This window comes from Telopea speciosissima, chromosome 3, assembly GCF_018873765.1.
Source record: "Telopea speciosissima isolate NSW1024214 ecotype Mountain lineage chromosome 3, Tspe_v1, whole genome shotgun sequence".
Classification (NCBI taxonomy): domain Eukaryota; kingdom Viridiplantae; phylum Streptophyta; class Magnoliopsida; order Proteales; family Proteaceae; genus Telopea; species Telopea speciosissima.
The window spans coordinates 19,572,745-19,597,909 of NC_057918.1; the positions used below are offsets into that span (position 1 = coordinate 19,572,745).

At 37.0% G+C, this 25,165-nt stretch overlaps 2 protein-coding genes across 3 annotated transcripts in view; both read right to left on the reverse strand.

Annotated features, from left to right (window-relative positions):
- The window catches only part of LOC122654330 (non-lysosomal glucosylceramidase-like), a 57,242-nt gene extending 43,909 nt beyond the window's left edge, over positions 1-13,333 (reverse strand). Inside the window, exon 1 of the mRNA XM_043848380.1 lies at positions 13,255-13,333. Within this exon, the coding sequence (XP_043704315.1) occupies positions 13,255-13,274 (20 nt within the window). The 5' untranslated portion in view covers positions 13,275-13,333. The remainder of the gene's footprint in view (positions 1-13,254) is intronic.
- The window catches only part of LOC122654332 (transmembrane emp24 domain-containing protein p24delta3-like), a 34,141-nt gene continuing 17,162 nt past the window's right edge, over positions 8,187-25,165 (reverse strand). The window contains exons 5-6 of one of the 2 annotated variants that reach the window (XM_043848383.1): positions 17,021-17,025; positions 8,187-8,228 (exon numbers count right to left, since the gene is read on the reverse strand). The gene's annotated coding sequence lies outside the window, so the exon portion shown is untranslated. The remainder of the gene's footprint in view (positions 8,229-17,020; positions 17,026-25,165) is intronic. The other variant, XM_043848384.1, reaches the window with a different exon arrangement.

The following is a 25,165-nucleotide window of genomic DNA, read 5'->3' on the forward strand; positions in this document are numbered from 1 at the left end:
AAATAAATAAATAATCCTACTCCATCTTCGAGTTGGAGTGATTTCCAGAAAACTCAGATTCCCCACCCACAGAATTCTGAGCGATTGCCAATAAAAACAAAAGATAGTAAGTCGCGACAACTTCTGTAATGAAGGTTCAGGACTATACTGAAATCAAATAAAATGGTTGGTGTCCCGTAGGATTAAAATAATGCACCATCAAACGTCAATAGTACAAATGAAAGACAAACAAACTTGCACCTAAAAAGTAAAATGGAAAGGCAATTTGCAAATATTAACTTACAGCCCATGTGAAAAGCAAGGTGATGTCTGCATTAGTGTCCCCGGAATTGAATAGCTAGAAGAAAAATAACCAAAAATTATTTTTAAGGAGGGTCAAAATTTCAATAAAAATAGTTCCTTATAGGCCCTTACTTACCGTGAATGTAAATACTGCCACAGGGAAACTGCTCTGTTTATAATTGTGGGGAATAAACGGTGACATCTGACGGCAAACTATTCTCAGTTCTGGGTCAGGTTCACCTGCAACAGGAAAACTGTTCCAGTATAAGCAAAAGAATCTAAAGGTGAAGAAGTATTAAGATAATCTATAATTCAAAAGTGAAGTGGTATTCAGTCAATCACATGATTGCCGATATGACCTTCGTATACAGTCCAAGCCCTGGGATACAAAGCATGATATGTAGAACTATGCCCAATCAGGTTCCAATCCCAAGATCCTATCCCAGAAGTGATGCTCTCTCTGCAAATACATGTCCTCTGTGAGAATTACTCTGGTCAGAATCCTAATACATAATAAAAATAATAACTATTTTATATTGGGTAATAGAAGTTTCTTGGATATGTAAACCATGATATTAGTTTCAAGCAAAAATGGGGCCTCAGTCCTGAATTACGGACAATTAAACAATTGGCTTACTCGAGCAATTCTGACCTCCGGGGACACAATACTGAAGAAAATTTTTTCCCATTGGGGCGTGAAACAAAAACCTACAAAAGAAATAGCACACAAACTGAGAAGTTTTTAATTATATCCAATTCAAATAAGTTATAGATATTTAAGAGAAGGCAGTTGTCCAGGATGAATGGTACTTTTCCAACTCTAACAGCAAGCTAGAACCACTTCTTAATACTACAACAAAAAGTGTTATTCTGTGCTCAGACATGTTTAGCATGAAATTCTGAAACACTATATACTATAAAGCATAAATAAATTATTTAAAAAATTCATTATTTTAAGAAGAAAACATTTGTGTTCAAACATGTTTAGCATGAAATTAGGAAATACCATAGCCTGCAGAACTTATTTAACAATATAACTATATAAAATAGTGAAAGACAACAGCATGAGTGCAACGATTTCATTTAGCTCATCTTTCTTTTCAAAATTAAATTTAAGTAGTAAAAACTTTGAATGGTCTTCATGAAAAGAAGCAAAACACTTCTTATAATAGAAAATCTAAACAAAACACGGTTTAAGATTTCAACAAAATTTAGAAACTATGTGGAGAAATATCCCTTTTTCTTTTTGGAGGTGTGAACTAAAAATCCAAAGGGATAAAAATATACTGGTGATGTAAATCAAATTTCAGAAGATTATTTCAAGAAAACAGAACACAATGACTCCAAGGAAGAAGAAGTGACAGCAGGGCAAAATGACCAAATTAATACCTATTTGATACAGTACATAAATAGTGTTCATATATTTATTTAGCTTTTTAATTAAATGAATCATTTGTAATTGGGCTGAGAATTGGGGTTTTAGAGTTTAGGGTCATTAATTTTTGTTCTATGAGCCGCTCAAGACCATGAGATACTATGTTTTTATTGCTTTATGTAGGTCCAAGTAGAATTATTTCTTGTACTCTCAACTGTTCATTAGTTAACGACTGAGATTAGACACATTTAGTATAAAATCCAAGGCAATGAAGGTTTATGAGGTTTTTGGTTAAATGTGATTCTAATTTTGAAGACCAAAGACTGAGAAGTGTTTCTCTCTTTATCTTTCCTCCTTCCATAAGGTTTCGAGTTGAGTGCGAGTGGGATTTGATTGAGCTTTTCTCTTAATCCATTCTCTTATATGTATTACATTCTCCCATTTGCATCATTACCGTTTCTTGCTTGAAAATCTAAGATCAGTAATTTCTCGAGTTTTCCTTGTTACTTCTCTTCTACTGCCACTGCACTGCATCAGTTGGTATAGAGCTTAGAGATTTCATCCAGGGGTATCAACATGGCCCAACGGAGAGGCCGTGGCTGTTTTATTGCCCATGAAATCCAGCAGGATGATGACAGATCACAGAGAAGGGCTGAGAGTGCTGAAAACTGAGAAGGCAAATGCAGCGGATGCTTAAAAATGAAATGCTAGAATTATATGGTCAATTCGAAGTTAAAGAATTACTGGATGGTTGCAGTTGAGAGGATTATATACTTGAAGGACATCCCAGAACAAAAAGAGAGGGTCACGGCTGAAAAACTACATGGAAGGGAGGGAGGTGCTTCGGCCTGGTGGGAACAGAGAAGAGGGAAGGTGATAAACAAGGAGAAGAAGAAAGACAAGTTGAACAGGAATGTCTTCCTATCAACCATGTTCAAATCATATAATAGCGCCTGCATAATTTACAAAAAGGAAACTTCATGACTAATGAGTATACCAAAGAGTTTCATCAACTTCCGCAGTGATGTGATAAGAGAGTAGATAGCAGCAAATTGAAGGTACTTGAGACTTGAGAGGTCTGTGACAGTCCATTCATGATGCATACCAGAAGGCTCTAGCAATGGATACACAACAAACAAGAGGTAGTGGTAAGGTTTATAGTCAGAATTTTAGAGAACAGGTTCGAGTTTGAGCCAGAATCCAAAAGAATCTCCATAGAAAATCAACAAAATACTTAAACTCAGCCAGTCAGCTTTCATCACAACCTACAGCCTCTGACACCAATAATAGAGGTTAAGGAAGTAGCTATAGAAAAGGGCACAAGTGTTTCAAGTATTGGGAGTTGGGACAAAGTTCTTCAAAGTTTGAACTGCAGAAGAAACCAAGGACAGTGAGAGGGGAAGTAGTTGCTCATGAAGGCGGATGATAGAGGTGAGCCAACTTATGATGGTGACAGCGGTGGTGGAGGTGATGAAAGAATGAATCTGAAGGGTCATGCATGGGGAAGTGGAAGTGACTCTGGTGAGGTGTAAAAGCCTTATGGCTCCCAGGTGTGAAAATTCTGATGATTGACTTCATTCAAATTTGTTCCAAATTACGTGTCCTATGCGAAGCAAAATTTACAAGATTGTTATAGACAGTGGCGGAAGTGAAAATCTTATTTCCTTAGATGTAGTGAAGAAGCTGAACTTGAAAGAAGAGCAAATTCCGTATCCCTACAAGATAACCTGATTTAAGAAAGGCAATGAGGTACCTACCACTAAATATTTTTCAATTGGGAACAAATATTTTTAAGTTGCAGTGTGATGTGGTGGCAATGTGGATTCTTTTTCAGTTTTACCTACTATGATTCATACATCTGTAAATAAAACAAATCCATTTTGTAATTCTAAAGCAACTTTATCAACATTCTGAACAGAAAATTGATTGATTCTCTACTACGCAAACTTTGACTGTTAAAAAAAATACATAAGGAAATAAAGAAATATGCCAAACTCACCTAGAATAAACTAAAATTACTGAGACTTAAATCAGAAACAATAGACAGTAAAAGTCACAAAGCCTGTAACCTGGGCGTTCTTAGGGCAATCAATCAAAATTAACTGTTGTTCAAAGGTCGAATATTAACTAAACTAGAAACTGACATATTTCCCAACCTGCATCACAGAGTCCCATCTGCATGAAATTTAGTGGTGTAGTTGAAACCTTAGGCCTTTCAAGAAATCCCATTATGATTGGAAACATTAAATAAATATATAACTGATTAACTATGGGTCATTTGAAGATCTTCTAGTTGACTTTCTGAGTTACTTCAGACTCTTTAAATGGACTCATTTTCTTCTTTAAACAACATCATCTAATAGTTGATTTGGATTTGCATTAGTGATAAAAACGACGCAGCACCCATAAATATAAAAAGGTCAGTTACGACCATAATTATTGTTGGAATATGTACTCCAGAATACCGTGGGGGTATTCTGGTCTTTTTGGGGGTAGTTTTATTCTTCTTATATTATTAAGTTTATGTCGGCTATGTGGGCTTTAGTCCCACATCGCCTAGTTTAGTCTATTTGTAATTTCCCCTCTATTATAAATAGAGGGGCTTGCCTATCAATTAATAAACTCAAGCATTACAATCAATTCTTCTTCCATCTTCTCTTCTCTCTCAAGTTACTGGTTACAGGTCCTAGGTTTTCTACATGGTATCAGAGCTAGGCAACTAGTGACTGATTCTCTCCAAGATTGCCGTTTTGAGAGTCGTTTAGGGTTTCTTGTTTTTAGAAAGAAACCCTAGTTCATCGAAGAAGAAGAAGAAGAACTAGGGTTTCGTACATTGAGTTGCTGATTTGATTTGCTCAGGTTCTGATTTGCCTTTTTTGGAGATCTATTTTCTGCAGTGTGTTTTTGGAATCGATTGCTGTTCTGTTTGAAGATTCCTTGGAGATTGATCAAGGTTATTATTGGGAACAACTCTTTTTCCTGGCCAGTTTTAGATCTGGTTCTTGTTTGCCGCTGTTTTTATTCGAGGAGTTTTATTCCTTGTTGGGTATATGATACACTGCCGCTACTACGATACCACTGCTACCACCAGATTCAGTTGCAGGTTTTTTTTTCTTCTCCATCTTGCAGGGGTTTAACAGACATCGATTTGCTGAATTGATCTGTTGGAACTTTAGTTTTTGCTGCTTCCCCAACTCTTCCCTACTTTACCGTACCGTCGGTTCGAAGAAGAAGGTTTCTTGGTTCGACTAGATCCTCTCCTCATGAGAAGCAAGTGAACAGAGAAGAAGTTGTTCTTCGATTTCTGGTTTCCAGGGTTGATTATTGCTGTGGGAAATTTTATTTGGATCGATTCATCAATTGAAGCTGCTGTTGTTTACTTCGATTGCTACCGAAGGTTTGTTTGTGGAATTAAATTGTGTTTGTTGCTGAACCGATTTGATGTTGTGGTTGCTCTCGGTTGATCTTGTTCGATTGCTGAAAGTTCTTCGTTTGCTGGCGGTTCCCCGATCTGGTTTGGATTGATTACTGCTAGGATTGAAGACGTGGTTGAGAATAAGACTAACTAGTTTCCTGCTAGGCTGGTTGCGGTGTTTAGTGCTCTGGTTGTATGGTGTTTGCAGCAGCTGTGGTTTTCCTCTTCCCTTTGGACTACTTCTCTTCCTTGCGAGATTTTGCTGGGTTGCCGCTGCATCCACGACTACCGCCCCTAGTTTCGTGAAGGTGACAATGGGGTCTCGAGGTTATTGATTTGGGCAGATCCTTTTTTACGCCTTTGCTGGTTTCGTCCTGAGCTTGAAACCGTGGTTGCGTGAAGGTTTCAATCTCCCTGGTTTCTCTGTCGTAAGGTTGAAGACAACCTTCGTAAGTTGATTTCTTTAAAACCTTATTTTATGAGTTCCAATAATACCCTTGTCTTTGTCTCTTATTCTCTTTTATCCATTTTTTACATTCCTTTCCTAGTTTACCCTTTCTACTAGGGAATTAAATTATTTTCCAAATCTGTTCCCTTGCTTCATTATTTTCCAATAACCCCTTGAAAATTTTGGTTATTTACCAAATTGCCACCCTCCATAGTCATTCACCAAATTTTGGTTATTTTACTCATTGCATCCCATTGCTTTTTGTTTACCAAAAAGCCCTTGCAAAATTCTGATTATTTACGGAACTGCCATTACTTTTTCATCCATTCCCCTATTTGCCTACCCAATTGACCCTTGAAAATTATGGTTTATTACCAATTTGCCCTTTGGCTTGGATTGTGTTTCAAAGTGGATTTCCATCAAATTACAGCCATGCCATCCTTTTTCCAACTCCATTCCATTTCAATAATTCCCTTCATATCCCATACCTTTGGTATTTACCCATAACACCTTTGGAAACTTCTGGTAAATTATAATTTTACCATTCCTTCCTTTTTAATTACCCGTAGCACTTTTAGAAAATTCTGGAATATTATGTTTTTGCCCTATCTTTTACATTATCTCTGTTATGTCCACGTGTACTACACGTGAGGGGGGGGGATTATGTACAGTAAACACCGCAAGACATTGTAGAAGCAGAACTTGCAGGAACACTTGGTGCAAAGCATAGAAGATCAAAGTTTTCACCACTGCCAATGGGTATCTACTTTGTTATTGGGTTGAGTTTGCCGTAAGGGGGAGATTAAAGTATTAAAGAGTATTGAAGATATTTGGTTGTTGCCTATTTGAGGACTTTCGTTGGGTTGATGCAGTATTTTTTCACGCTCGATTCGATTTGTTTTCATTGCGTGTTGCTCTAGTTATTTCACTTCAAGATTCTAAGTCACTATGACAACTGAGATTCATCACTGGATAGCTATTGAAGATCGTTGAAAGCTGCCTTTTTTGGAAGACATTCCAATCCCGGTTTGCTGATCATGTCTGTCCAAGTTTTGAAGATCTATTTTTTCAAGTTCTTGAAGGTTTATTTGGGAGATGCATTCATATGTCAAGCTGGATTCTGCTGCAACTTAGTTTTTCTCATTTTGTTGAAGTTGGGCATTAGTACCTTGTATGCGCCAACTTGAGGGGGAGTCTTAGCATTATTATGGAGTTCTTTTTTTATTTAGTTCAAGCTGGATTATTCCTTCTTCTCTTATTTGTATAATCCAGCTTGAGGGGGACTGTTGGAATATGTACTCCAGAATATCGTGGGGGTATTCCGGTCTTTTTGAGGGTAGTTTATTCTTCTTATATTATTAAGTTTATGTTGGCTATGTGGGCTTTAGTCCCACATCGCCCAATTTAGTCTATTTGTAATTTTCCCTCTATTATAAATAGAGGGACTTACCTATCAATTAATAAACTCAAGCATTACAATTAATTCTTCTTCCATCTTCTCTTCTCTCTCAAGTTACTGGTTACAGGTCCTAGGTTTTCTACAATTATTTTATTTTTGTTAATGGTAAAGATAAATAATTTTGTTTAATATAACAAAGAAGTGTACGCAAATATGTCTTTAAAGATCTCAAACTGACATAATTTTCAATGAAATCATAACCTAGAGATGCTTCATTGCCAACAGACAAACTAGATAATTCAAGACAATTGAAAAGAATACAAAAAGAGTTATTTCTACATTAATGGTAAAAAAGAAAAGACTGAATAAAAAACTATTCAACAAGCCTATTTCCATACAATATAGAACCGAGGAGAAAAATAAGGGTGAATTTTAAAGCGTAAAACATGAAAACAGAATGACTGAAAAATTGAAAATTCATTTAAGATGATGTTAATCAAATTATAATTTGAATTGTCAGCTGATTGCATAAATTCAATTTGGTGTTCTCCAGCAGACAAATCAAGCAGTTATCTAAAGGGAAAATTTTCTAACTGTGTTCTTCAAATCATAAACATCAAACTTACAGAAAATTGATTTGCTAAAACTGGTTTATTTTCAATTATAGTGGGGAATAGTTGCCACCGTTGAAACTCTCCTCTGTAGCTTCTTCCAATACTTCCTGCACTGAAGGTTGATATATTGAAACAAAGGGAAATATTACCATAATATTCTTGGCATTAAATATTTGACAACCCTTTTTGTTCTTTTTTGAGAAGCAGCAAAGGTTTTATTAGAAAAGAGGCACAAGGATATAGAGAAAGAAAGCAAGCAAACAAGGAACAAAGAAAAGGTGCAGGAGTCACTTGCAACACTAAAACCATGCCTCTTCCCACTCATCACAAAAGTGAGAAAGTATAACCCATCCCCTTTTAAAACCCAACAGCAGTTAATTTCTCCACCAAAAAGGTATCTTAATTTGGAACTCCTCCAAAAATACACACTTCTATCCATCACAAAATCAGTTTCTCAAAGTACCATTATACCAAACGTTGTGGGAGTAACCAAGGAATGGTGGGCAGGCTTATTTACCTTTCCCGTACTCATCATAATTAAGGTCCTAAATTTGGATCATTTTGGCTGAAAGATAGAAATGGTCATTTTGGTACCCAAAAAGTGGAATTTCTCCCTGAAACTTCTGGGTGTGTCTATTTAAGCATGGTTACAAACAACAACACCAACAACTCAGCCTTATCCCAACTAAATGTGTCTATTTAAGCTTGATTACACATGTTTGAATTAAGAAGGCAGGCCTTGGCACAACTGTAAGGATGCACCATTGTGACTTAGTGGTCGCGAGTTCGAGTTGGGAAACAGCCTCTCCGCGAAGTGGGGGTAAGGCGTACATTATGACCCTCTCCAGACCCGCAGTGGCAGGAGCCTTGTGCACTGGGTACGCCCTTTTTTACACATGTTTGTGGTAGTTTGCCTTCGGACCCTAAGTTGCTAGTGTATGGCGCAGCATACTGTATCATTTCCCTTATATAATTTAGCAAAACAATTGAATTACAATGAAAAGATTTAGGAACATATCTCTTTCTTGTAGTTTCAACCCAAATATCTCTTTGCAATCTTGTTGTGGGAGCTTAAACGAGTTTGGAGGTTTGGATCCTCAATGAATATTGTATTTTTTTATATTTTAAATGTCTATTTGTTTTGACGGCCATCGAAACGGAAATATTTCTCTGAAATTTCAAACCATGATAATAATAGCATATGTTTTGAGAATAACTAGCTAATTCATGCATGCTCCTGAAATCACTAGCCTAAATGCTATATAATCTCAGGTATCGAACCCCAGGGAAGTGTTTATTCTTTGGATAATGTGGTAAGCTGAGAGTAGAAGCCTTTACTGATGCTGGTGGGGCAAGGACATTTACAGGCAAACAATCTATCTCTAGATTGTGTACCTTTGTGGCCTATGGTCCATGGCGTGTGTGAATTGTTGTAGTTGAAGACTCTTTTCCCAGAAAATGATGATCAACTTAAAGATGTCAACGATTCTTTATTGTGACAAGCCATCATTTTCACACTTAGCAAATTGAGGCGGATTGACACTTAAATAAAGAGAAGTTGAACAGCAAACTAATATGAAGTTATGAACACCTTTTGTCAAGATTGGTGATCAATTTTGCTGATATTTTAACCAAAGGCTTGAAAAGTGCACAAAATTACTATATTCTCAGTAGGTCGGGCACGACTGAGGGTATTTAACTATTTATAGTTTGTGGGGATATAAAGTGTATATTCTGTACTCAGAAGGAGCAATGCAGTTTATGTTATTAGCAATATTGAGTTGGCATGTGCAACATAGAGGGGACACCATAGTTGTTAAGGCGTCACCTAGGTGGACAAGGAGGTTTTTGAACCTCTAGGCAACTCGTCACCATATTGTTCAAGGCACCCAGATAAAAAAAAAATAGGGGGAAAAGAAAGGGAAAAATGAGAAAATGGGGGAAGGGGAAGAAAAGAGGGTAAATGGGTAGAAAAATGAGGAGAATAGAGAAAATTTGGGAACAAGAAGGGAAGCTGGAAGCAAGCAACACTATAAGTCAGGTATTCATCATTTTGTCAATTATTATGACCAACTAAAATTGTTTAGTGTTTATGATGCAGTTCAAAAGAACAAGAAGGCCAGCAGCAAACCAGGCCATTGGATTTGGACCAAGAATGGACCAATATGTTAAATTTTGAGCGTCCAAATGGGTTAATATGGGCCATGGGCTTAGTATTTTTAGGTTTATTATTATAATGGGTCAATTCTAGAAGTGCAAATATTAAAAATTTAAAGCCAGTTCGGGATTAGTGTCAGTTTCTATTTTAGTAAATTGTATTCTTTATTTTAGTAGTGTTTTTATAAGGCTGGACAGATGTAATACATTCCAACCCTAATTTCTGATTTGTTGAAGTTCTAGAATAGTTTCTATTTTGAAGAAGACTAACGTTGTAAGTGATTCTCCCTACCATACATAGGGGTTTCCTATTTTGTTGATTGATATGAAGTTATAAATAAAGACAAAGGGACAGACTCCAACCCCAAAAATTGAGAAACAATTTAGCCTTGTGCTTGTGAGTTCTGTGAGAGACAGAGCATGGTTCTCTAGGATTCAGAACTGGTCTACTGTGGAATGCAGTTTGGAAAACTTGGTGTGATGCCAAGGCTGGAGTTGTTGGGATTCTTTCTACATAATTAGGTGAGAGGCCTAACATGTCCTTCTTCCATCTTGTTTTCTTTTTCTTCTTCTCAAGGTCAGATTCTGTTCTTCAGTTTTGTGCATACTATCTCTCTTCTTTGGTTTGTTTGCTTTGAGTACTATTCTGGCCACATCAAACTTGCTGGTTTTGGTTTGTACTTCCTATGATTCTGGATTTACTTAAGGTTTTCTAAACCTATCCTTTGGTGATTAGAATACCCCATTAGTTTACCTCAACTAAAAGTCTAAGAAAAATGCACATAGATTTATTGATAGGCAAAGAATGAAGACCTACCCAATACCACCTAGGGGGATGCCTTCGCAAGATGTGTACAGGCGCTTAGTGAAAACATCCATGATTGGTTTCTGAAGGAGAAGAAAGAAAATATATTTGTCAGTAAAAGATTATGAAGATGATAATCTTAATCAAATAAGAATCATATTGCAAGAACCAAACAATCTAGAAATCAAGTAAAATCAGCTATTTGAAATAGAAGAAATTACCCGTCCTTTTGAGGCTTCTTCTCTCATATCTCGCCATATTCGATAACCTATTGGAGCCTTTGGAAAGATGTCCAAATCAGAATTTTTTTTTTATTTGTTATTAAATGGCATAGGCAAAACTAGAAGTAAGTAGCAGAAAGGGGGGAGGGGGGAAGCAAGAGAGTGAAAAAGAAAGGGCATGGAGGATCCCCATAAAAACACAAAAACACGTTAGTTTCTACCAGACTTCCACAAAAAGAACAAAGGCACTCAAAACAAACTGAAAGACTAAGGGAAACACAAACCAAAAGGCAAAATAGTGACCAGAAACAAGGAGCAATTTTCAAAGACCCAAGATCAAAAGCAACAACAAAGTGAGAATTCCAATCAACACAGGACACAATAGTGCAACACCAGAAAAATCCTGATAAATCTTTTCGAAAACCCTGGAAAACACAATACAGCATCAAGCCAACAAGCAGATAGATAGCAGCAGGTACCGAATAGCCCACCCCTGTTCCCTCTAGAACTAAAACTCTCAGCATTTCTCCCTCCCCAATCCAGAAAATTACTCATTTCCCTTTATGTCTTCTCAATGATACTGACATCCTATAGTTTGTCATGCAGAAATTTTATTTTCAAAAGCTGAAAAATTGTAGGTACATCATCCATCTATAAATACAACTTGACTTTCTTTAAGGCCTATAACTAATCTAACTAGCTGGTACTCTCAGCAGGACTCTAGCCTTGTAACAACTTCAAAAACAAGACTTTTAAAAACTACTGCATATAACCGAAATAACTCCAACTCAGTGGACTCCCTTATCAAAACCCAGCTTATCTGAATCCATTCCTGCTGCTGGGCTCAACTTTAAGACACCAAAAAATAAAATAAAATTTTCCTTGTCCCTTTAACAGACCATATTTGAACCTACTATTTAGGCCTATTACAAAAAAAAAGCAACCCGTATAATATCAAAACAAGCACTGATCTTCTCTCCAGTTTGCATTAATATCTCATCTGTTACCATTGTCATTGATCATTTTTCGATTTCACACATGCTACCCACTCTGGTAACTATGGCCAGGGCAATCTCTTTCAACTAATAAAGTACTTAAAAATGCAAAACTGACAGTGTCGAAGCATTTCATCCCACCATATTCAATGTGACTCCTTACAAGGAAAGAAAGAACAGTAGGACCCATAGTTACCAAGGCGGCAAGGTGACCATGGCATTTTAGAGGGTCCAAAATCAAGGCGGTAAGGCACCCAAGGCGTCCAAGGCGACCAAGGAGTCTGGACGCCTAGGTGACCCCTTGATAACTATGGTAGGACAACAAATGCAACCAAGATATCATAGCAAGTATCCCCCCTTTAAAATCCACCACTTGGCAGAGCTTGTCTGCTAGGTTTGCAATCACTGATAAAAATGACAGAAAATGAACCAATAAATAGCAAGCCAACTTTCACAAATATCTTGTTATCAGGAACTGCTTCATGTAGCACCCATGGAGAAATTTGTATTTACATATAATGCAAGAAACAATCAGAAAAGAGCCATAAACAGTCTTGTCAAAAATTTATTTGCTATATCTATTTGTTATGTATATATTACATAAGAAATTCTAGCAACAAAAAAAAAAAACAATTACTCAAGATGCACCAAAAAGTATTAGCTGTACCATATGCATCATCTCTTGAATAGTGAGACCGAACTCCGATGGAACAATCTCTTCACTGTTCAATTTTCGTTGCCAAGTCAAAGATGCAGGTTGAGCAGGGTCAACCTCAACCTAAAAAACCAAAAGGGAGTCAAAATGAGAAACATTCAATTAGAGTGCATAATGAGCACAATCTCTTTAAGGAATATCTGGTTGAGAACAATCTTTTAAGGAATACCTGGTTTTTCTTGGAGGCAATGATCTATTACTTCTTTTGCTGAAGCCATAGCAAGAGAGGAGGTAGGAAGGGAGTTTTTGTTTATAGAGCCTTATCCATCGGCAAGATATAACAATAAGGTGAATTTATTTGGTGATACAGTTTAGCTCATTTTTTTTATGTATTGTACATCTTATCTACAGTTCCTTTTTCACAATGCACCCAATTAAATTTCAATTATTTATCCCAAAAAATAAAAAGATTCTCTACTTACAATTTTCACAACTTCAAACATTAAAAGAATATTTGGTTCCATGTGGATAGCGAAGTTTATTAGTGACAGAATGAGCATTCAGTTCTTCTGAATAGCCTTCTGGAGAAGATATACCGAGGGTTGCCAGTGTGATTCATTCACATACCAAATTAGGCTAAGCAAAGGAGGCAAACACCAATCAATAGATGTTGCTTATACCCCCTCACCTCCATCCCTCCAAAAAAAATTTAAACAAAGGAAGCTAAAATAAATCAAACAGGCAAACAATAATCAACAGATCAAGTATGGTGAGAATGCATTGCATCCCCGAAACGCTCAAGGAAAGAAGGCTCTACATTTTCTATGACCAAATGAACAGCCTACCTCATTAGTAATGGCATCCACAGAAGGCTCTCTTTCCTCTCCATCAAAACCATTCTCCAACATCTTGCCTCCACCAACCTTGTCAGAGTATTATTCTAAAAGAAATATATATGACAGTAAACAAATCAACCCAAATAAAAAATCTAACGATATGAGCCACAATACAGATGCCCAGAGAAGAATATTGGAATACTTGGCATGTGAATCTTAAATATAAAAAACATTCTTCAAAAGTTTTTCAAAATACAATTAAAATTCTTAAAAAACTGAAAGTTAATTCAGTATAAGAAACAGACTTTTTGAAGAAGGCCTAAGAAAATTCAAGGATTTCAGCAATAATGTAGTGACTAAACAAAGATTCTCCCTCAAAGCATCTTTTTACTCCAATGGCCATAAATTTCCTCCAAAACAATTTCAATCTAGAATGACTCTTTTCAATGAATTTTGTAAGAAAGAGTAATGGAGAATTATGTATCAAAATTCAGAAAAGTAAAAAAAAAAAAAAAAAAATCTTTGAAAAATAAATAGATATTGCAGTAAAAACAGGGAAAAGACCCACCAAAACTTCAAGAACTTTCAAGGCAAACTAAATCAGAAAATGCTAACTACACTAACTATATTCATTACTCCCAATGCTCATGAATTCTAACTAATACCAATTTCATATAATCCATAGAAAATCAAAGAAATTCTCAAACAATAAAATTTAAATAATGACAAAAAAAAAACAGTAACTAAATTCAGATTAAACTGTTAAAAAAATACGCGCACGCATTACAATTCGTAGATATGGATTTTCAATTAGGATACTGTATGAATCTCTATTAAAAGTTTCAAAGAGAATCAAAAACAAAGTATCGAACCACCGATCGCCAATACAATATCCAAAACGAAAGTCAATGAGAAACTCCAACCCCAATGAAACTTGTGAATCAATAAGATTGAATCCCAAGAACATTAAGATGGAAACAATGATTGGAACAAGATAAGAGACTACTCACATGAACTACACCACAGAGAAAAAACAGAGTATTCGATGGAAGAAAGTTCGAACTTACAAGAAGTTCTATTTGGTTTTAACTTAGTAGAGTTAAATAGTGATCGTTAGAACTTTGAATGATCCCCAAATAAGAATAATATTTTATTTTATTAAATCTTTTTTTTTTGTTGGGTAAAGGCCCAAATAATAGACTTGGTCCACCGAAGAAAAAATCTGAATCAAATAGGGGTAGTGGTTGGTTGGAAACATTGTTGGAAAGTCAGGTTCGGAAGTAGACATGGCCGGCAATAAAAAACCATTAAATGGGAGAGAGAAAAGGCTGCTATTTAACTTAATATATAGGAAAAGGAACGCTATTCGATTGCGTAGTATTACGTTTATTTGCACGATTGTGTAGTATTACGTTTATTTGCGTTTAGACACAGTGACGTACGAAATGACTAGCGCACCACTCATCCTTTCTACCTTTAAGTCATGGTATAGTAATGAGAAATCCTTGGTCACTATCATAGCATTAAAAAATAATTTTTGTTTTGAAAACCATGTCAAAACTACATATATTATTCAGACATTCATACATCGTATCATGGTTCGTAATAATCGATCGGTATTGGCCTAGATCGATCCTGCCAGATATTAGTGAATTGGTCTATCTGGTTGGCTCACCCAATTCAATCCGATACGTGTGATTTTTTTGGGATTTTAATTTTTAAATTTTTAATGCTTTTTTGACCAATACCAAAATTGATCTTGTAAAACCTGGTTTTTTGCCACGTTTGACTGATCTTTATCGATTTTGACCGATCTAGATCGATATTGGCCTTGACTGATACCGGGATTACAAACTATACTCCATAGTATTGAAAAATGATATAAAATCACTTTTCAAACCAGTGTTTCCAAACCCCAAATCTCAATTAAGTTTTTAGTTTTTTTATCAGATTCATTGTTTTTCCTACAACTCAGTTTAAAAACAGCCCTAGTGAATCGATCATGATTTTTTTAATTACGAGCGAGTCTTTTTGACTTATGACCAGGTTTCTCATTTTTTGATTCGAATAGAACGAGTTCTCCTGGTTAAACCTGGTTTGTCAATAATGCATTGTTGGAAAATCCGATTTTTTCACTCGACTCATCATTTTCAAAATCTGATAACTAATATACATAATACCGAGAATGGGCAAGACCTTTGGAGTTATTTCACAATTTCTCTAAAATATAATTGAAAGGCATTAAACATGTCATTTCCTTTTTTGTTTTTTTAATTTTTTTGAATTTTTTTGGGTAATGGGATATGACATTTCCCAAAAGTAGCGAAAAGCATTATCATTAATTGGATCCATAAACGTGCTTAAGAAAAAAAAAATGCATTAATATACAATCGGGTCCACGAAGACTGGACAACACCTTTGGACTTTTGCTTAATCCGAATCACTAAGATTAGTGGAAGATCTTTGGACTTTTGCATGGGGAAGTGCATTAATATATGCGTGACATTTGTAGGGGTGTCAAAGTTGGGAACGGGATAAATCGGCCAGAACCAAATTGAAATAGCCCGGCTCAAACCGAGCCAAAGTCTTATTGTGTTGTTTCGGTTTGGGGGATTACAACCCCAAAACCGAATTGAACCAATCAATAAATTGAAGAACCCAAAACTGGCTCAAAATTTGGATCGAAACCAAAACTAAAACGATCTATCCCGATAGGAAACCAATAACAACCCGAAGCCCATTAAAAATCATATTTTTCCTATAGTTTTATATAAATGTGTATGGTAAACCGAACCTAAATCGGACTGAAACCGAAACCAACCCGATAACAAATCAATACAAGAAACCAATGTAAACCCGAAAACAAACTAAGCCGAAAAGCCCGAAACCGAATTTTTCTTATTGGTTTAGTTTCAGTTTCATCATTTCGACACTGAAACCGACTCAAATCAAACCAAAACTGATCCAAACCGACCAATTGACCCCCCTATATGCGTGTAACCATAGGATAATTTTTATTTTTATTTTTTAATCAAACACACAGATTTTATCATTAACAATTATGGTGGAGGGAACTCCACGTAATACAAGAGATAGAAGGACAAAAAAGGGGGGGATTTGCCAGGAAAATTATCGTCTCCATTTATCTGCCCCTTCATTTCCTTCATTATATCTAATAGGGGGGAGTGGATGGTGGACCCCACCCGGACAGTGTGTTTGGGTAGGGGGTAGGGTGATCATTTTCGCCCCCTATGAGAGGAAATGGAGGAAATGGAGGGACAGATAAATGGAGACGATAAAGATCCCGATTTGCCACCAAACATGGGCTAGAAGTAAAGTTGAAGCTCGAGAGGCTAGGAAGTCAGTTTCAGTGTCGAAGCAACAAAGGATGTAACAGAAAACAACAAAATCAAACTCTGGAATGGGAGAAGTGGCCAAATCTAAAGGCAATCCAGATCTGTTTAAGTACATGACAAGGACCTGGCAATCCGGAAAAAGTATAATTTGCCGTAACTGCAAACTGCAAGCAAGGAGGAGGCCATCCTGTATAGCTTCGGCCTCAACAGATTGAGGGGAAAAGCAAGGAGAAGCCTTCCAATATGAGGCAGGGAAAGGGCACTGTAATAAGGCATGGACAATAGATTCAGACTCCTTTAAACATATTGGGAAAAGTTGGGAATTAGTGAGATTGTGTTTATGACGTGGCAAACACGGGGATGGATGATTGAAGTAATTTAATTAAAGTCTCTTTTCCAGCTGTGAAGAGAAGATGTTCCTACCACCCACCCAACGGAAAATTATCTCCTCTAGTCCCTTGCTCGGCCCAGTTCCCCAGTACCTCTAATAAGGGGGGTGGATCCCACCCAGGCAGAGTGTTTGGACAAGGGTAGGGTGGTTATTGCACCCCCTTGTTAGGGGGACTGGAAAACTGAGCCGGACATGGAACTAGGCCTTTTTAGACCAACCAAACGAAGTTGGGAGGTCAAGGTATTTACCATGGTCAATTGTTTCAACAAAGTGGAGGGTTGATGCACAAGTCCAAACACGGCCTAAGGTGCAAGGGCTAAACAAAACGAAGGACTTGGTATGATTGATATCTTGTTTTGAATAGTTGCAAAAATCAGTAAGGATGTCCCTTATATGTTCACTTTCAGCCTGAACAGTATTTGTGAAAATCAGACAGTCGTCTGCAAAGAAAAGATGGGTAACCTTAGGTCCATGTCTACCGGCAGATAAGCCTGAGAGAAGGCCGGATAACTAATACCAATTTCATATAATCCATAGAAAATCAAAGAAATTCTCAAACAATAAAATTTAAATAACGACAAAAAAAAAAAACAGTAATTAAATTCAGAATGAGCCATGTCTTTTTTAATAAAGAGCGAGCCTTTATGATTCATGACCAAGTTTCTCAATTTTTGATTCGACTAGAACGAGTTTTCCTAGTTAAAACCTGGTTTGCCAACAATGCATTGTTGGAAAACCAGGTTTTTTCACTCGACTCATCATTCTCAAAATCCTAGTGACTCGGACGAGTCAAATCCAATCAAGGCGAATCATTTCTTTTAATTTAAATATATTGAATAACTAATATCCAAGAATGGGCAAACCACTTGGAGTTTTTTCACAATTTTTCTAAGGCCTCGTTTGTTTAGAAGTAACTTAGGTGAGGTGGGAACATGCTGATGTGGCATTTCAAAATCCCACCCCAACCTTGTTTGGTTAATTTTGGGTGGTAAAATTACAAAAGCTAAGAGACATCATTAATTGCTTTGTTTACTGATGTGACACTTCAAAATCCCACCCTTTCCTATCTAAAGTCCCACCAAATTGGTTGAACTTTGGTAAAAAAAGTAACTTTATCTCAACATTTTTACTTCAACAAAACCCCACCAACATATGAATCCCATCTTCCCAACAATCCATCCCACCTTCCCTTCTAAACAAATGGAGGCTAAAAGATAATTGAAGGGCATTAAATATGTCATTTCCCAAAAGTAGCCAAAAGCATTATCAGTAACTGATAATTGAGGGGAATTAAATATGTCATTTCCCAAAAGTAACCAAAAGCATTACTATCATTAATTGATAATGGTAATGCTTTTGGGTTGCTATCAAAATTAACGTGGATGGAGCAAGTCACAGTAATCCTGGACCAGCCGGGATTGGCAGACTTGGGAGAGATCAATATGAAAATTTTATCTTTGCCTTTTCTGCCGGAATCGGTGGAAATCATTCACCTTGTGCAGAAATTCTGGCTGTGAAACAAGCTTTGATCATTGCCTTATTAAGAGGTTTCCATAACATTATCATTGAAAGTGATAATCTTATGGTTATCAATTCGCTCAAAGAGGTTAATCGTTCTATTCCTTGGTGCATCCAGCGTTTACTAGCAGATTATCATCTCTTAAAGTCGCGTATTCAGCAAGTATCCTTCTCACATATGCTAAGGGAGGGCAATTTTGTTGCGAATGCTCTAGCTGGTGTTGGTGTTAATTGTGCAAACTTTTCCTTTTGAGTGTCCCCTCCCTCCTTTTTTATGCTTTGTGTACACCTCTTCTTAGAGGTTTCTTTTAATAAATTTGTCTTTCACCAAAAAAAAATTTTTATTGGATTCATTCACATGCTTATGCAAAAAAAAAATTGCATAAATATATAATCGGGTCCACCAAGAATGGACAACACCTTTAGACTTTTGCATAATCCGAATCACCAAGATTAATTAATATATGCATGTAATCAAAAGATAATTTTTAGTATTATCAAACACAGATTTTATTATAAATAATTATGGTAGAGGGAACTCCACATAATACAAGAGATAGAAGGACACAAAAGGGGGGTTTAAATTTGTTGGGATTTTTATCCTCGCAAGTGCGGTGTAGTGCCCAGTGTACCACATTTGAGAATCCAATCATAAAAATATTATCAATGGTGTCTTTTCATCTTCTCAATTTTTGGGTGAACGGTTGGATTTTCAAGTGTGATACACTGTCCAGATAAAAATCCCCAAGAGCTACAAATAATGTCGAAGCTCAAGAGGCTAGGAGGTCAAGTCCTCAAACAAAATAAAAAAGAGGAGCCCATGTGCTTCATTGTTAACAGCTAGATTCATATGAAATATATCATGACCTTAAATGAAAATCAGAAAGCAAATTAAGTTATCATTATAAATTTATAATATTGTCTATATTTCTCAAATCACAGTTCAACAAAGAGTCCACCAAAAAAATTTCCATCCCAAGAAATCCTGATTTTCTATCAAGCTCTACTTCAATGTCTAAGCCCTAAATCAAGGCTAGCAACATTCACAGACCAGTCCTTCATGTACACTTCTATTAGTTGGATCTAACGAATGGGGGGTGTTGCCCAATCTTCATCAGCATTCCAACCCTCAATTATCTTTTCAAGCTTCATCAATAATGATCTTGAAAAGTTCTTGTATTCATGGTGGTCTTCTTCTTCTTGGCTTTGGTGTTTCTTGTGTGGTTTTGCAACAGAGAATAATAATAGTTTGGATGAGCCTTAAGGAATTGCTTAACTTGTGCCTTCAAAAAGAGTGCCCCAATGAGGTCTTCTTGTTCTTTCCTTTTGCTCGTCCATTTGTAATTGTGACTCAAAAGCCCTAATATCATCATACCAAAAACATGTAAAATTGATGTCTAAAGAATGTAAGGTAAGAAGAATCAAGGTGGGATCAGCTCCCCACATGGGTCTCACCATTCATGGGATGTGGGTCTTGCATGCCAGAGATAGATCCCACAGATAAAGAACCTGAACTCAGAAGAATTATGGGAACTGGTACTAACCTCCAGATTTGTCAAAAGGATTGCTTATTGTCTCATTTAAATCACCAACAACAGTTCTTTCAAGTTCGTCGTCGCACAAATCGTTTCTACTAGGCTTTGATGGGTGCAATTGGATGATGGCATGGATCACCTGGCTCGAATTCGATGTTGCTTGAACTTCTAAATCCTCCCTTTTCCACAGAATCCAAATACCACCAGAGCAGAAATTAGCTGAGAACCCTAACAATTCAATAACCCTTGAAGCTACTGCACCACTTATTACTGTTTCCATTAAAATAAGCATAGAGGGATTATGTTGATGGATAATATCTCTAATTGCATTAAGAAATGAAGCATTCTCTGCACCTCTACAATTCCATAATAGAATCTTCATTGGTGGACGAACTGGTTGGTTCAAAAAGCTTTCCGGAATCATTGATAGATCAAAATTGGATTCATGAGAAATCCCTAACCAGCTTCTCCAAATTTCTGTTATTGTCTCCTCTGTTTTGGGGATCAATGAGACTTTAGAACCCAATATTGGTGAAGTTATTGTTAGATGAATAGTTTCTAGTATGGTTGATGGAATTATAAGAACAGGGTTGTTGTGCCTTGGACCAAACATTAGATCTACTGGATACCTTTCAAGTGTTCGACGTATTAACTGACCAACTAAAGGTTCTGGAAAAAACTGAATGGATGAAAATCCAGGAGATAGTGTAGTGGTGAACCTTGATGGCCGGCAATTAGCCCTACAAGTGTTTAGAATTTGCAATGGAGATCTCTGCATTTGATGTGAAAGGATTCGAAGAAGATGGGTATTTAACTCTTGCAATGGATGGCGATTGATAGATGAAGTAGTACTCCTCAACAACCGTGAGGAGTTTCGATCATTGAAATGGCGATTAGGGGGCATAATACAAATGGAAAATTTTGATAAGCAAAATGGAGTTTAATGGAGGATTAAGGGCTGGGTTTTAGGGTTTTTTCTTGATCACTTGGTCTTGCATGGAATTCTATTAGAGAAGATGAAAATGTTTGATGTTCTTTATAAGGGTTTTTTCTCTTGTTAGATTATGGCTTGAATCATGTCTAAGATGTGGTAGTAGTGTTTCGTGGCATAGATGAGATAGGAGGTAAGGATCATGGATGATGAGCTTGGTGTGTGATGCTAATTAGATTATGTGTACCATTTGAAAAACAAAGGGTAAATTACACATCACTCCCTGGTTTTCAAACGAAACTTAGATTACCCCCTGATTTTTGAAAAAACTCAAATCACCCATTCTACAGTAACGGTGTTGGTCTGCTGTTAGTTATTGGTGTGAAAGAACTATTTTACCTTTGTACTAAAACATTAGAATTAAATTTACAATACTATCTTTCCTTCATCTTCAACATTGGTCAAGGGTAGTTTAAGAATTTAAATTTATTTAACTGGTTGACATCATCACTTAACCGCAAAAAACTAACGGTAGGGACTAATTTGACATATTGGGATCTAAATCAAGGGGTGATTTGAGTTTTTTCAAAAATCAAGGGATGATCTAAATTTCGTTTGAAAACCAGAGGGTGACGTGTAATTTACCCAAAAACAGGTAAAATGATCATGAAAAAGACATGGCAATAGGAAAGAGAAGATGATCAGTTCAAGAAATATGAAAAAGACTTATAACAAATCTTGGCCCTTAGTGGGATACCTTGGGTAGACCTAATGACTCATTTTATTATGTATGAGTTTATCCTCTTGGTTCCCAAAGATCTTTGTTGTGTAAGGAGATCTATATTTTTTGGACATTATAATGATGACATAGATATAGAAATGTCATATTGATCTAGAATTTTACAAATGACTATTTAAGTGATGACATGAAGATTGAATTTGTATCATAATTTTAGTTTTATGCATGACAATTGTAATTGGTATATAACAAGGGGTTCCCATCAAAAGGCATGGAACCTTACCATCCTTATAAAAATGTAAAGAAGAAGAAAAAAGAAAAAATGATTTCAACAATGTTGTACTATCAACATTTTATATATAGGGCAAGAGATCTCTACTTAGTCGTATGATCTCTACACAAGCGTCTGGGCCAATGGGGGAGCACGTTTGGGTATTCTACCTAGGGGACAGAAACATCATTTCACGGTGCCCTGTGAGAGGACGTAGGAAACACCACCAAGTAGAGATCTTTTTTCCATATATATATATATATGAAATCCAATCAAGATTTTGACATAAGAACCATGAAATTACTTTTTCTTAAATCTATTGAATAAATTAGTTTAATCATAATTAGATTTGAGCCTATGGTTTTCTAGTGGTTGAGGGTACGGTTTGATCTCTCATGCAATTGTTTCCAATTTTGATAAACAAAAAAAAAAAAAAAAAAAAAAATTTGGGGAGAGGAGAAGAGACTTGATTCTTGAGTATTATAACATGATATAATAATAATGAGCTTGTGTTTAGCACAAGCACAATTATTTATCTAACATATCTTTCTTCTTCTTCTTTTAATTAGACGTCATCATCAAAATTATAGTTACATCTAGCTAAGGTTGAGTATAACTTTAGCCCTCAAAGTAATCAAGGCATAAAAGGATCTAGCTAAACATCTATAGTTGAATCCTTGCCCTCAAAAGAACAATGTTGTAATTCAATTATTATTTTAGAAAAGCATGCATCTTGATATAGGTTAGTGTTGTCAAGTTATCTGGTGACTTCATTTATATAAGTAGATGTTCGCTAGTTGTTTTCTTTTCATCCAATGTTTTTCTTGAGAAAAATCAAGTGTCCAATATACTTATTTTTCTTAAATTTTCTAAGAGTGTTCTAAAGTGATGACATGAACAATATGTGTCACGCCCCCATCCCAACAAGGGATATAATATCATATAAAGGGTGACTAGGACGACGCGTGTCATCCTACTAAACCGCCCGGATCACTGACACAGTGTCCCAACGCACAGTCATATCCAATATTAACACAATATAATATTAGAATGCAGAAAAGAGGAATATTACATTCCAATGATCAGTAGTATTGCGGAAGCGTATAAATCGAATAGTTACAAGATGTTCAAAGCTAGATGATAATTACAGTAATTAGTTACATTTCCAATGATCATCTAATAACTATCAAAAATGGTATTACAGTAAGTATGTCACCATAGGCCTTAGCCTCAAAAGTAATCAAAAAGGGATCGAGTCCCGAATATCCTCACGGCCCGTAGGCACAATCATCGCAAGGACACCCGTCGCCATGTTCCTCAAACACGGCCTCCGATTCCTCCTCACCGATCTCATCGTATCCCGAGGGCTGAACTCCAAGTCCCGCGAGATATCCGTCACCTGCACCATAATCTAAAAAAAATGTGCGTACGAGGGGGTTAGCTCCACTGAGCCAGTGAGGGGATGGGAATGCACAAACACGCAATTCACATAGTCCAATGATGCATGCACATGTTAAGTTCATTTTTCCACCTAACAAACAACTAAGTCAATGGCATATTCTACTGTGACAACTCGGGAGACACTGTGGGTCACTTAACTTATCGCCACAATGAAACCTCAATTGTCACGTGGGACCTACGCCGATCGAAGCCTCCAAGACCACTCAGTGGCAGACCCCTGATAACCAATACTACCATGACTGGCCTCTCCCACCTCCACAGAATCCGGTGTACTGATTACCCAACACCTAAACCCCTGTTGGTAAGGGTCGTAGCATAAGGGTGTGAAATCCTAGCCACAAATATACTACATGCAAGTCCTATCGTCCCGAGAGGTAATCCGGGCGCATCAACTTTTCATCTGGTTTAGTGCCCGGTTACCAGCACGGCACGGCGCATACAGTTCAACATGACATTCAACATAATTTCTTCATAAATGTTTATAGAGTTCGGGGTTCCGGCACCGGTACCCACCGGCACCGAGACCCATCAAGATACAACATTACCAATCAACATTATAACAAATAGATATAAAATTATGCAATATGCGCAAACATGCTTATTAATTATAATGAGTACATAATATATAGTGCAATAATAATAACAAGCCCAAACAACCAAACCCACTCACTCGTATACGCCAAGCACCACGATTATCAGTTGTCGCCTCGATCAAGCAATAAGCCACAAAAGTGAATATTTTAACCTATACAAGGAGTGGAATAAGGTTAAACGAGCGAAGGGAACGGATCCCCAAAAGGTCTCCCATAAACACTTAAGTATAAGGTTTCAGAGACGAAGTGGTTGCAGGAGTGGTTTCATGCCCAAATTCTGCAACCACATGTAAATCCTAGGAAACCGGGGGTTCGGGACAGTTTTAGTCAAGGTCGGATGCAGATGTGGTTTCAGAAAAACTGAATCCGAGTGTAAATCCGAGCTTCACAGGGGCTCAGGACAATTTTTGTCAAGGTCGGATGCAGATGTGGTTTCGAAAAACTGAATCCGAGTGTAAATCCGACCTTCACAGAATCCATCTCGGAAGGTAATTTCGGGTGGTTTCTTGCAGTCTCGAACCCACATGTAAACCCTCACACCTTCAGGTCCAAAATCCGAAGGATTCCCTCCAAGGACCCCATTTCAAGTGGTTTTAAGCACAAGGACTTCTAGAAAACTCCATCCTAAGCTCATTAGGGTCCAACCTTAAATCTCTCAAAAGGCACTGAGAACCCTCACATTAGAGCTCATAATGGAGTGAACTAACTCCACCATAGCTTGGCTTTAAAGCTCCATCTACTCCCTAGGTTCCAAGAGAGACCTAGGTCAATCTCTCCCATTACCCAACCCCTTTTTGAAATCCAAAATAGAAGAAGGAAGAAGCTTACCTACCCCCAAGATGAGAGCTCCACGATTTCTGGCCCAAGAGATGGGGTCTCCACCTTCCTCCAAGCCTCTCTCTCCTTCCTCTTTCTCTTCCTCTCCTCTTTCTCTCCTCTTTCTCTCCTCCACGATTTAGGGTAGAAGAGGATGTTGAAGAAGAAGTGATGTTCTCTCTCTCCCTCATGGACTCATTTATAATAAATGGGTCTATGGGTACCCTTAGTCAAATGGGTCATGAGACCTAATGGGTCAACCCATTAGTCCTATGTGGGTAAGTGGATGGAATAACCCATCATTGGGTCAATAGGTTATATGGGCCTGCCCACCACCTCAATTAGGGAAAAG